The sequence below is a fragment of the Mirounga leonina genome, unplaced genomic scaffold (assembly GCF_011800145.1).
Source record: "Mirounga leonina isolate KUSES-001 unplaced genomic scaffold, KU_Mleo_1.0 Mir_91, whole genome shotgun sequence".
NCBI classification, from domain to species: Eukaryota; Metazoa; Chordata; class Mammalia; order Carnivora; family Phocidae; genus Mirounga; species Mirounga leonina.
Window position 1 is genome coordinate 46,543,264 of NW_023270839.1, and position 12,800 is coordinate 46,556,063.

Below are 12,800 nucleotides of genomic sequence, written 5' to 3' on the forward strand. Positions count from 1 at the left end.
GGGGTTTCCCTGACGCCAGCAGCAGCGCCCGGCGCGCGCGCCCCGCTCCCGTCCGCGGCTCCGGGGAGAGGGCGGAGGGGGGAGGGGAGCGGCCCGCCGCCGCGGCCCGCGAGGCGGCAGCCGGGATTGGAGCGGGGGCGGGCCGCGCACGGGGCCGAGGGGGTGCGGGCGAGGGAGGCGCGCGCTTGCGCGTGCGCGTGTGTGCGCGCCCCGGGCCCCCGCCCCCCGCCCCCACCCCCGCCGCCCGCGGTCTCCGCCCCCCTCGCACTGGTGTGTGGAGCCGGAGTCGGCGGCGGGTGGCGGCGCCTGGAACCTGGAGACCGACCCCCCCCAACCCCGGCCCGGAATGTACTGACTCCCTCCTCTCTGCTCTCCTCCCCTCTCCGCCCCCCTGCAGGAGGGAGGCGCCCCCGAGTCTCCCCTCCCGCGAGAGGGGCCGCGCGGGCCGGGCCGGGCGGAACAGTGGCGGCGGCGGCCGCAGGAGCCGAGCCTGCAGCGAGGGACCGGCTGAGGCGCGCGGGAGGGAAGGAGGCGAGGGCTCCGCGGCGCTGCCGGTGCCGCCGCCGCCGCCGCTGCCGCCGCTCGCGGGGCAGAGATGGCGGCGGAGCGGGGAGCCCGGCGACTCCTCCGCACCTCCTCCTTCTGGCTCTGCTGCCTGCTGCTGCTCGGGCGCCCGGCGCCCGCCGCGGCAGCCAGGAGCGGCTCCCCGCCGCAGTCCCCAGGTAAGCGGGGGCGCGGGCCCGGGAGGCGCGGGGTGGGGGCGGGGGCGCGGCACCCGCACCCGCACCGGTGGCTGCGGTGTTTTTGTTTAGGATCCTGGAGGAAACGTGCAGGAACTTCTCTGCCTCGGCACCGGGTGCCAAAGAGAAAGGGGGTCGCGCTAGGTGGAGAGTGAAGTAGGCGGGCGGGGACGCGGCCGGGGGAGGGGCGGCCGCGGGGGCGCGTCGGGGCTCCCGGGTCTAGTTCTGCGCTTTGTACCCGGAGGCAGGTTCACCCCTCGCCTTCCTCCCCTCCCCCAGGCTCATCCCACTTGTAAGAGTGGGACATTCTTGTGCTCACACAAGCACCAGTAGAGGCCACTACACACCTCATTAAATAAACAATCGCACGGCCAATTCATTAATTTTCAGGAAAGGAAGGGGGAGGGGGGCTTGGACTCCGCATTCCCTGGCTAGGGATTTCCCAGCTGAGGTCCCAGGGAAGCGCTGGCTGGTCTCGAGGGGACACATCGTGCGGGGATTGTAGCCCCGAGGCTGCGGAAGAGTGAGGGTGTCTGAGGGGCACAATTGCCCCCTCACAACCGCTGGTGTTGACTTAACGATGAGGGCGACTTGGAGAACCGCTCCAACTGATTATATCTGTTAGTGTTTCCGTTATGAAATGCCTCTTCTTTCCTGGGGATTACAACTATATTTACAGCCTGGTAACTGCTTTTAACCTAGGGAATTGTCTAAGCATCGGATTTTAAGTACTTTATGTTTCCAAGTGCAATGTATATATTTGGCCTGAAAAACTGTTTTTAGGTGTTATTTTTAAATATCATAGGTTATTGAAATTACCTGCATCCCTGTTTAGCCTTCCTGGAGAAGACCTTACAGTGTAGTTGAGCGGGACACACTCAGCAGTTGAAGGGCAAATTAACATGCAGTCTGTTTAAATTGTTTGACCAAGGTGGTGTATTGTAAAACTTGACAAAACTCTCACCTACTAGTATGAGATCTGAAATTTTTGCATTTGAACGTCATCTGATCAGGCACAGTGGCAGCTTCTAATCGCCAAGCCTTTAGTTGTTTTTTGGATTCATACTGAATAATACTTAAAATCACACTGCAAATGTAACTTAACTGATTAAACTTTCTTTTGATTTTCTTGCAGAGTATTATTAGCTCATGGCTTTTGCCGACGTTAAAGAAAAGCTTTAAACCTGAATACCAATGGGCATTATCTAAACAGCGATATAAGCGACAGTGTTTTAGTATCAAACCTGCACTTGCACATTCAGCCTGTACTTGGGTTAGAATACACATTTTGGGCCTGAAATGTAGGTTTACTGATCCAGCCTTTCTATTCTTGTGGATGGGCAAGAGAAATGTAACTATTTTGGAAGACAGATTCCTTCCTACTCTTAATTTTATATGTAATTCATATTATGTATGTTTTAGGTAATTGGTGGAGTTTTTTTAGAATTTTGTCAGTAATTTTGTAAATAAATAAAATACTAATAATTTTATTAGGTTAATAAAAGTCATGTAAGCAGTCTCTTAGAAGTGATTGAAACATATATTTCAACACTGATTCAGTTGATGGGCTTTTATTTTGTGATGATGAGGTGCAGGCATTGCTTAAATGTGTGTCCTGCCTTCATGGAGCTTCCAGTCTGGTGAGTGGGTAGGAAAGATAGCCATTAACTACTAATTATGTAAGTAAGTAATGTGATAAGCACTAGAAAGGAGAAGAATGGGTTTTGAGAAAGTATACTGCCAGGACCTAGCCTAGTCTGGGTGTTAGGGTGTCTGAGAAGTGAGATCCCAAGGGTGAGGAGGACTGGAGGTGGGGAGGCTCACAGCTAGTCAGTGGTATTAGTAGGGACTAGAGCACAGATCTGATTCTTGGTTCAGAGTGCTTTGCACAATCCATCCTGCTTTATTTCTCATTTCTGCAATAAGAGGGGGCTGGTCAGTTCTGTCATAAGCTGCAGAGAGATGGAGGGAATTGAGAACTGAGTAAGTGGCAACTGAAACAAGTGGTCAGTAGATCCCTCATCATTTGTCAGTGGTTTTAATTTTTTATTTTTGAAGAGTGGTAGACTCAGACCTTTCTGCGGGGGATTACAGTGAGTAGGTGGTAGGGGGATGGAGGTATTTGGTAGAAAAGGGAGAAAATTAGGGTGTGGGACAGCAGGATAAATGGAGTGGTTTTCCAATTTAGGGTGACGTTGAGGAGGACAAAGGAGGGAGACGAACTAGTGATAGAAAATGGTCAGCTGTAGAGGGTTGGAAATGATTAGGCACACTGTCTGGCTTTAGGAAGGAAGGAAGATTTCTGAAAAGATGGGTAGGGACCTAGGGAAAGAAGTCAGGACAGAGCAGCCTGCCTGTGCAGTGCAAGTCTTCTCTAATCAGAGTGAGGGTTAAGGAATGGTGATGGGGTAGAATTGAGATGCAAGAACGGGGAAAGTAGGGAAGTCAGTGTTGAGAGCTCAGTTGAAATCAGTTTGAATTTAAAGTAGACCAGATGAGCTATTTCCACACTTTCTCCAGCAACTTTCTGTATGCCAAGAGTAGAATTAGTGAAGTTTTAATCCAGTATTGGTTGCTTATGAGTTACATGAAATATGTAGAAACCTTTTAAAAAACTTTTACTAGAGTAATCGAATATTCCATTCTTGGTCAGAATGCAAAAATGTGTTTGATGAAATGTCATACTGGTGGTGAGGCTAACCTTGTCCTAGACTTCAGAGGTGTACTGTAGCTACATTTCTCCTTTAAGGGAAGAATCCTGTTGTCATCATCCCACATAGATGACACTATCTGTCTGAATCATTTACTTGATGATGTGATTTGTTACCTCACAAGGTGGTCTGTTCCCATTTTGAATAACTTCTACCCATAAACTTTGCTTTATGCAGCACATTTAACTTTAATTTTCGACCTTCTCACTTTTGATTTCTTTTTCCTTTTCTCTTGCCTTTTTCGGCATCACTCTGTTAATTCATCTCTTACTTTTGTGATCAGTTCGTTAGTTGTTACTCAAGTTTTTCTTTTATTCCCTTATTTTTTTTTTAAGATTTTTATTTATTTGAGAGAGAGAGAATGAGAGACAGAGAGCACGAGAGGGAAGAGGGCAGGGGGAGAAGCAGACCCCCTGCTGAGCAGGGAGCCTGATGTGGGACTCGATCCCGGGACTCCAGGATCATGACCTGAGCCGAAGGCAGTCGCTTAACCAACTGAGCCACCCAGGCGCCCTCTTTTATTCCCTTATTAAATGTTGGCATCAAAGTTGATCTCCTTCTGTCTTGTCTTCAGTTGCTGCCTGTAAGCTAATGACTCTCCTAGTCCACTCTTCTTCACGTGCCATTCAGTAGCTTCACTGAATAGGCACCTTACTTAACCAAGACCAAAGGTAAACTCATTTTTGCTCCCCTTCCCTCCTCCTTCACTCATCCCCTTTCTCTAGACAATAACAAACCAGTTCCTGGGCCTGGGCTTTCACATTTTTGAATGATTGCATAGACTTGTCTTCCTGCATTACTTGTCTTGGGCATCTTTGTGCACCATTCACCCAAGTTGAGGTCTAGAAGTCATCCTGGACCCTCCCCATTCCCTCATTCCTATAGCCAATACTTCTGTTTGATTTTTACCTCCTAGATATTTCTTGAATCTGAATCTTTTCATCATCATCCCCACCTAGACTAACAATAGTGGCTTTGTAATTCATCTATCTCCACTGTTACCCTCCAGACATCTGTCTTCCTGCAGGAATGAGTTTTCCTATGTCCTTTTCTGAGCATGCCATACTCCTACTTATAATCTATTAGTGTTCCACAGCTTGAGTGTTAGAGTCTAAACTCCTTGGCATGAAGATTGTGAAGCCTTTTGTGTTCTTTACCACTGGCCTCTCCCACCCCGAATTTAAAGCCTCATCTCTTGGCACCTCTAATGTGTACCTGGTGTTCCACCACTTCTGGTTTATTGCAGAGCTTCATGTCCCCATGCCTTTGACAAGCTGTCCTTTCTTCCTTTTTTTTTTTTTTTTTTTTTTGGTCCTTTCTTCCTGTTAATGCCACTTTCCACCTTGTCTACTTCTGAAATTTCTATTCATCATTTAGTGAATTTTCCTCTGCTATCCCCCTGCCCAAAGAGAGTTAGAGTTGTTATTCTCCTTGTTCTCATAGCTTTAAATCTTGTGTTATGTATTTTCTTGTCTCCTCAACTTGTCTGAACCTCTTGAGGATTGGGACTTCTCTTATTTACCTTTTGATTACCTAATGTAGCAGAAGCATCTGGAACAGAGTGGATAACCAGTAAATGTTTGTTGAAGGAGTGTTGAATTGCCTTTGTTTTTACCTTTTAGGGCCATATAGCACAAGTCTGCTTTCCTTGTATGATGGCGTTTCACGTGTCTAATGACAACATTTGTGTGTGTGCAAGTATGTCACTTTCCCCTCCTCTTTCTAAGTGAATCATCCTTTATTCCTTCAGCCACTCTTCCCATTACTTACTTTTCTGGCCCTTTTTGAGTTTGGTCATCCTTCTCTGGATATGCTGCAGTTTTAGTCTTTATTAGTTTTGTCATCTTTGGAAAGATCAATGATTTTACTGAGTCTTCTGTAAACAGAGACTGATGCCCTGCTCTGCTTGCCTAACAGGATGAGGTATAAAAGAATTTGTAGATTTCCAGGCAGAATGTTCAAAGGAGACCAAAAATACTGCTATTCTTAGACTGTATGGAAATTAGTATGTGATGTGGGATAGTGAAAAAAGACTTAGGATATGAGGCAGAGGATTTGGGATTTCACTCATGGTCCATACCTGCTCTTGTATCTGTTGAGGGCTATAGGTAACCTTGCTTTTTACCTAACTGGATTGTCAGAAAAATGAAATACAAAACTGCTTATAAACTGTAAAGTGCTGTATCTTTGTGGAATGGTTTTAACATTTCTTTATGAACTTTTAAAAAATACTGCAATTCTATTAAATTTTTTGAAAGTGTAGATTTTTTTCTGTTGGCTTAATTGATTATTGTTGATTTCTTCTTTATGAGTTTTCTTTACACTAATAAAAAATACTGGGGTAACATTAATCTCATTATGTATGAAGGCTCTAGGCCCTATTTAATAGTCATTTCCCAAACACTTTATTTTATTAGTGACTTCTGTGTGGTTGCAAGGTATTTACCATGTCATTGGTAGGTGTTTTGGCTTCTAGGTAAAATTGTATGAACAATAGGAGAACAAAAGAAATGACCATAGATAAGATCATGTTGACCAGATAGCTACCTGAGGTAGTAAAAAGTCTAGTGTTTATGATTTTAAAAAATTGACGTTGCCATGGAACACAAGCCAGTGAAAGATACTAAAATATAACCCAAATTTTTGATTCATTTAGAATGAAAATAGTTTTTTGATTAAGAAATTTTGGAAATAGAGACAAAAGCCATTTAGACCCACTGGTATAACTTTGGTATATTTCTTTCTAGTCTCTGTTAATATTACACATCAGTGTTACATAGTAGTATGTACAACTTTATATGTAGATGTTTTCTCAACATTATGCCAGTTTTTGGTTGCTATATTATATTTAAATAATTTTATTTTTAAAATTTATTTTAAAAATATGTAAATATATTTTTGAAGTAAGACAACATAGAAGTAAAGTATCACTTTTACCAACAAATATCTTTTTTACCTATAAATAACCACTTCTGGTATTTTTTCTCTTGCATTTACATATATATGTATAGTTGTATTTTTTACACATAAGCAGGAACATACTACTTATTGCTTTTCAACTTGATTTTTTTTTTAAACAGTGTGTTGGAGATCTTTCCAGTATGTATAGATTTTCCTATAACCATTATTGAAAATGTCTGTATAATATTGCAGTGAATGAATATGGCATTAATAGCAACCAATAAAAGTAGTATTTATTGAACACTCACTGAATTCTAGGCACTGTACCAAGCTCTTTTACATGCATTAATTCTTTCTTTCACCTTGTGAGGAAGATGGTAACATCCCCCCATTCTACAGATGAGGTAACTGAGTCTCAAATAGTAAGTGACCAAAGGTCCCATAGCTCTCCTGTGGAGAAGTTGTCATTTGAATCCAGGTCTTTCCAGCTCCAAAGCTTATGCTCTTTATTATACTGCATACTGCTTCTAATTATTTATTCTCCTGTTATGGATGCTGAAGTTGTTTTTAGTATTTGGCTGTAATAAAAAATGCTGTCATGAACATCTTCCTGCATATGGTGTTTCTCTTCTATTTTTTGGATCCCCACATATGGAATTATTGGTGAAAAGATAATTTTTGTGTGTCTATGAGAGTCAGGTTTCCATTTATTATAGAAGAGTATGATATCATCAAGAATAATACCATTTACTAGTACTTCTACAGCTTTTTCAAGGTATATTCACCTTTAATTGTGAACATTGAATACTTCAGTTCATTATTTTAAAATGCAGGTCCTATAGCTTCTCTGTTTCATCTGTTAACTGCAGGGGTTAATTACCTAATTAATAGGTAATCTCAAAGGTCCCTTCTCCCTTCAAGTTTCTATAACTCTGAAGTCTATAAAATTGAGTCGTGGATATCTAAATGACCTCTATTCAGTTCTTGTGTTTGAACACTGATCATTTCTGTTCTTGGATGCAGGAATTAACCTTTTGTCATTCTCTAGAACTCCAGTTGTGGTACATCTTTTTTTCTGACATGAAGTTGGATATGATCAGGGAAATCTTTTAAGTTGCCTGTAAACAGGATTGTGTATGATTTGGTATAAAAATAGCTTTATGGCCGATTTCAAGAAATAAAGATTTAAGTGTTAGGAAATTGTGAGATACTTTAAGTTGCAGGATTACTTGAAATATTAGATGCTTACTCTTAGGCTTTATACGTGATATAAAGTAAATTGCCCAGGTTATAGATCTGGCTGAAACGAGCAGGTTGTGATCCCTTCTTTTGATTCCCTCATGTAAAGAAAGGAGAGAGAGAGAGGTAGTAGTTATATGTTTAACCTTAAGGAAATCAGTATGTGAATTCTTCTTGAAAGGAGTTAGCAGTTGGGCAGTCTGAAAGTCAAATGTGTGTTTTTCTGCTTTTCCTCTTAAAAAAACCATGAAAATAACCTGCTTTAAAATTGTTCCATAGCAAGAATTTTAAAATTTAATTTTCCAGTCAGTTTATCTATAGCCAAAACTAAACATTTAGGTAATGTTGGCTAGTTGCAAACATTTTATCGATGGTTAATTGTGCACAAAGCTATACACCGTGGAGATACTAAGATGAACTGGACATGGTTTCTGTCCTTAGGAAGCCTTGGTCTAATAGCAGAGGTAAGACATCCCCACAGATAATAACTTAATTTGGATGGAGAAAGTGTCATTACTGCTGTAGGTGGAAAAACAAATTCTGGAATCACTGTGTTCCTGTTAATCAAGTTCTGCTTTCTCTCATAATTTTGGTTCATAGCTTTCAAATAGTCCTAACTTAGTTTTAGCAAGTCAGTAGACTAGAAGTCTCAGAGGAGGTTATTTTTCATTTCTTCTAAGCGAAATGGTCACTGGAATGTTTGAATATATGAGAATTCTAATAATGGAACCATCTGGGAGGTGCAACTTCTTCCATGTCTTTGGGAAATGTGGAGATTGATTATACTGGTTTTCAGAATTTATTATTGGTCAGTAATAGCCAGTAAAACTTGGTGATGAGTCCTGAGCAGAGTGAATTTTTAACATGATACTACATGGAAACTGGATACAGAATATTTGTTTTTCAGATATAGAGTAAATGGAAAAAAAAAATCACCTGGAGGCGCCTGGGTGGCTCAGTCAGGTAAGCATCTGCCTTTGGCTCAGGTTGTGATTCCAGGGTCCAGAGATCAAGCCCTGTATTGGGCTTCCTGCTTATCAGGGAGCCTGCTTCTCCCTCTCCCTGCTCGTGCGTGCTCTCTCACTCTCTTTCTCTCAAATGAATAAGACCTTTAAAAAAATCACCCTGATATATTTTGTTATATAAGGTCTAGTTAAGATATCATTATAATTTATAAATTTAGGGACAGAATCACAAATTATGTTTTATTGATAACTGTTTATTCATAGCATAACTTTTAATGCAGCAACTAAAATTTAAGGGTTTTTTTGGTTAATTCTTCAAAGCATTTGAAGTTTGAAGTGGGGTTATTGTTTTAAATTTATGTAGTGTTGATATCCAAGAGATTGTTACACTTCTTATGGCAATAACCCCTTTATTAATAGCCACCTCACCTACATAAAATTCAACCATATGCACCCTTACCTCTAGAATATAACTGAAGACTAGAGAATAAGAGAAATAAGTTTTTAAAGTCCATGCATCAAAGTAAGTAAGTTTCTCAGAGTCCCAAAGGTTCTGTTTAGAGCCTGTTTATCTTTAATTCATGTGGATTTCTAACAGATTGTACTGTCTGATTTCTAAGCCCATTGTGATCAAAAGTGGGTAGAGGCTCTCTGGGGAATGCCCCCTAACGACAGCAAGTTGTGACCTCGTAAGGAAGGAGACTTAAAATAAACATAAGACTGCAAAGGTCTGGGACGCCTGAGTGGCTCAGTCGTTAAGCGTCTGCCTTCAGCTCAGGTCATGATCCCAGGGTCCTGGGATCGAGTCCCACATTGGGTTCCCTGCTCAGCGGGGAGTCTGCTTCTCCATCTCCCTCTGCTACGCCCCCTGCTTGTGCTCGCGCTCTCTCTCTCTCTCTCTCTGACAAATAAATAAATAAAAATCTTAAAAAAAAAAAAAAAGAATGCAAAGGTCTTCCCTTAAACAGAAAAAATTGTCTCAGCCATGTTGAAGAAAGTTTCTTTCCCTCTCCATCACTGCTAATGGATTTTGCCTGCCGCTTGCCCTTTCTTTTCCCCTTATATTATACATAAAGTTGCTGTTTGGGAAATCTGTCTAAACTTTGAAATCTCTGGAGTTTCATCTCACCTCAAAATAGTATGGGTCAGGTTGACACCTGAGGTGGAGAACAGGAAATGTGATAGGAAGAGAGGTGAGGTGGCAGGGCACAGCTCCTTCTCTGCTGGTCCCTACCCCTCTGGCCATGGAATTTATCTTTTTTAGCAGCATCTCTAACCCTGATTGCTAAAATATGTACTGCATTTGAATTTTTAATTTTTGGGTGAAATTAATTGTTGGTTTGAAATGAAACACATTATAAAACTTCAAACAGGATGTAAAATAAAAAGTGAAATCATATACTATTTCAACCTTCTCCCCAGGGATAATCACTTTTAATAGCTATGGACTTTTTTTTTAAGATTTTATTTAATTATTTGAGAGTTGGGGGGAGGGGCAGCAGGAGAGGGACAAACCAGCTCCTGGCTGAGCAGGGAGCCTGACAACGCAGGGCTCCATCCCAGCACTCTGGGACCATGACCTGAACCGAAGGCAGACACTTAACCAACCGAGCCACCCAGGTGTCCTGGAATTTCTGTTTTATATGCACAGTTAAATATTTTAAATATATAATACATATATAACAACTAATGCATATATAAACCAAATATAGATAAATATATATTTAAAATTGTGTTGTGCTGTGCATACTGTCTTCCAGCTTGTTTTAAAGACATCTTTCCATGTGAGTACATAGAAATTTATCACAGCTGTTTTGATAACCATATGGTATTTGATAGATGTATCATACTTAATTTAACCAGTTCCAATTTGATGCTCCAATTTTTTTTTATTGCAAACATATGCAATGAACCCATTTTTACAAATATCTTTGTGTACATGTTCAAATATACCATAGAATAAGTTTGTAGATGTGGAATTGTAGGGTAAAAGAGCATGTGTGTTAAAATGTTTGATAGTTATTTCCAAATTGTTCTCCAAAAGGCTGATTTACTCCTATCAACAGCAAGTGAGAGAGTGCCTGTTTCCCCACACCTTTGCCAACATAGTATTTTCAGTCTTCTTAGTCTAGCCAGTTTGATAGACAAAAAAAGTATATCTTTTTAAGTTTTGTATTTTAAAATCGTTAATGGAGTTGAGCATCTTTTCAGATTTTTATTGATGGTTTTTTCCTGAGAATTGTCTGTTCAGGTCTTTTGTTCATATTCCTGTATTCATTCTTGAGTCTTAGGTTCATTTATAAATATAAATTAAATACATAATTAAGAATAGGAACAATTTTAAATTTTATAATTGTCAAAACTCCCATGGTTGCTTGAGATTTTTAACTTAATGAGAAGTGAACTGAGTAATCGAGTCAGTCTGCTTATCTGACTTCTGCTCACCACTGCTTGTGTTCGCTTGATACGGATTCATAAGCTTTCAAGCTGTTCTATTTTGAAGGAAAATAAATATTTTATTCATTGTTTTGCTGAAAAATAGGAATTGAAGCAGGTCCAATACCTCTTTTAAGACAGGATGAGAAACTTCGGTTTAGAGTAAGTTCAGTTATTCAAATACTTGAATGCCAGTGTGGCTCAAGGCACTGAAGTGGTCTCAAGTGGAAAATGGATGAAGAATGTAGCAGAAGAGACAAGTTCAAGGGACAAGACATTATTTTCATTCTGGACACCTTGCGTCTGAGATGCCAGCAGAACATTTCTGTAAAGGCATTACAGAATTAGGCTCAGGTGAGAAGTCTGACTAGCTCTCTTGGCTGGAAATATAGATTCAGGAATTATCTGGATAGAGGTTTGCCGTGAGGGTAGATCATATCACTGAGGAAGGGGAAAGGAGACAGAGGGCAAAGACTCAAGCATACACCCATAGGTGTCCAAAGGAAGGGAAATATTACCCTCTCTGCAGAAAAGTACCTAGAGCCAGAGATATGTAACATAATAAAGTTCACTCCGCCTATGGATATCTTCTTCACAAACCTCTATATGAATAAATGGGATAGTGGCAAAGTAATATTGGTTCCTTTCACTTACCCTACATGCGTGGTGTGGCCCTAGGTTAGAGTGCTAGGGAGGGAAAGGGGAGGCTTACCGAGACAATTCTGAACAACTTTAAGTAAAACACACACACACACACACACACACACACACACTCTCTCACTTACCATCCTGCTGGACTGAGGTACGAGATGAATGAGTAAATATGTGTCCATGTTTAGAACAGAGCCTGGTTTATCCTAATGACTCATTAAATGTAAACCGTTGTTATTGTTGTTTTTATTTTATAAGTGATGAAGAGCCTAGCTAAAAATACATGAAAGTTAACTAGTGCTTATATAATTTGTTTTATATTTTTACTTGATGGCTGTGTATAATTACATTGTTAAATGAGGGTGCATATGTTGAGAAGGATAGGATTTGTTTAGTTTGGAGTATTTGGTTAAATTTCTTAGAGGAGGTAGGACTTGACCTGGTTTTGAAGGCATGAGGAGGCTTTTTAGATGGGTAGGGATTTTTTTGACAAGGAGAATGAAGGAAGAGCAATAGGAGTTGAGGCAGAGGAAAGGCAAAATCAATTGAAATGTTTTTTGTTTTTTGTTTTTTTTAAAGATTTATTTATTTTTTTGACAGAGGGAGACAGCGAGAGAGGGAACACAAGCAGGGGGAGTGAGAGAGGGAGAAGCAGGCTTCCCATGGAGCAGGGAGCCCGATGTGGGGCTCGCTATCAGGACCCTGGGATCATGACCTGAACCGAAGGCAGACGCTTAACGACTGAGCCATCCAGGTGCCCCAATTGAAATGTTCTTGATCAGTGACTCATTTCTTGAAAAGTTCATTTTTTTTAATTCTGAAGTTTATCATTTGTTATGAAGTGGAAAGGTGATTATTAGATGATGAAATCAAAGGCCAGATTATCTTTTAAAGATTGCAGGCTAAAAAAAAAACTGGAGACGGTGCTTGTTGCAATTTTTAATGCCTGAAAATTAACCTTATCATTCCATATCTGCTTTTTAAGACTTCATTTATTTCCTGCTAGATGTTGTGGGCATCTTTTATGAAACATTGATTTCTCTGGAGTTAATTCAAAATTGCAGAAAGAAGCTTTGGAATAATGTGTCTTGTGAAGTTCTGAGGAGTTAATTTTTGCCACTTTTTGAAGAAATCTTTGCTTTTTAAAAAATTTTGTG

General features: G+C 40.9%; 1 protein-coding gene across 3 annotated transcripts in view; it reads left to right on the forward strand.

Moving 5' to 3' along the window:
- Nucleotides 1-253: 253 nt before the first annotated feature.
- The window catches only part of NEO1 (neogenin 1), a 258,553-nt gene continuing 246,006 nt past the window's right edge, over nt 254-12,800 (forward strand). For 2 of the 3 annotated variants that reach the window (XM_034994393.1, XM_034994394.1), the window contains exon 1: nt 255-722. In XM_034994393.1, coding sequence (XP_034850284.1) covers nt 596-722 — 127 coding nt within the window. In that variant the 5' untranslated portion in view covers nt 255-595. Of the gene's footprint in view, nt 723-12,800 lie in introns of all 3 variants that reach the window. The other variant, XM_034994392.1, reaches the window with a different exon arrangement.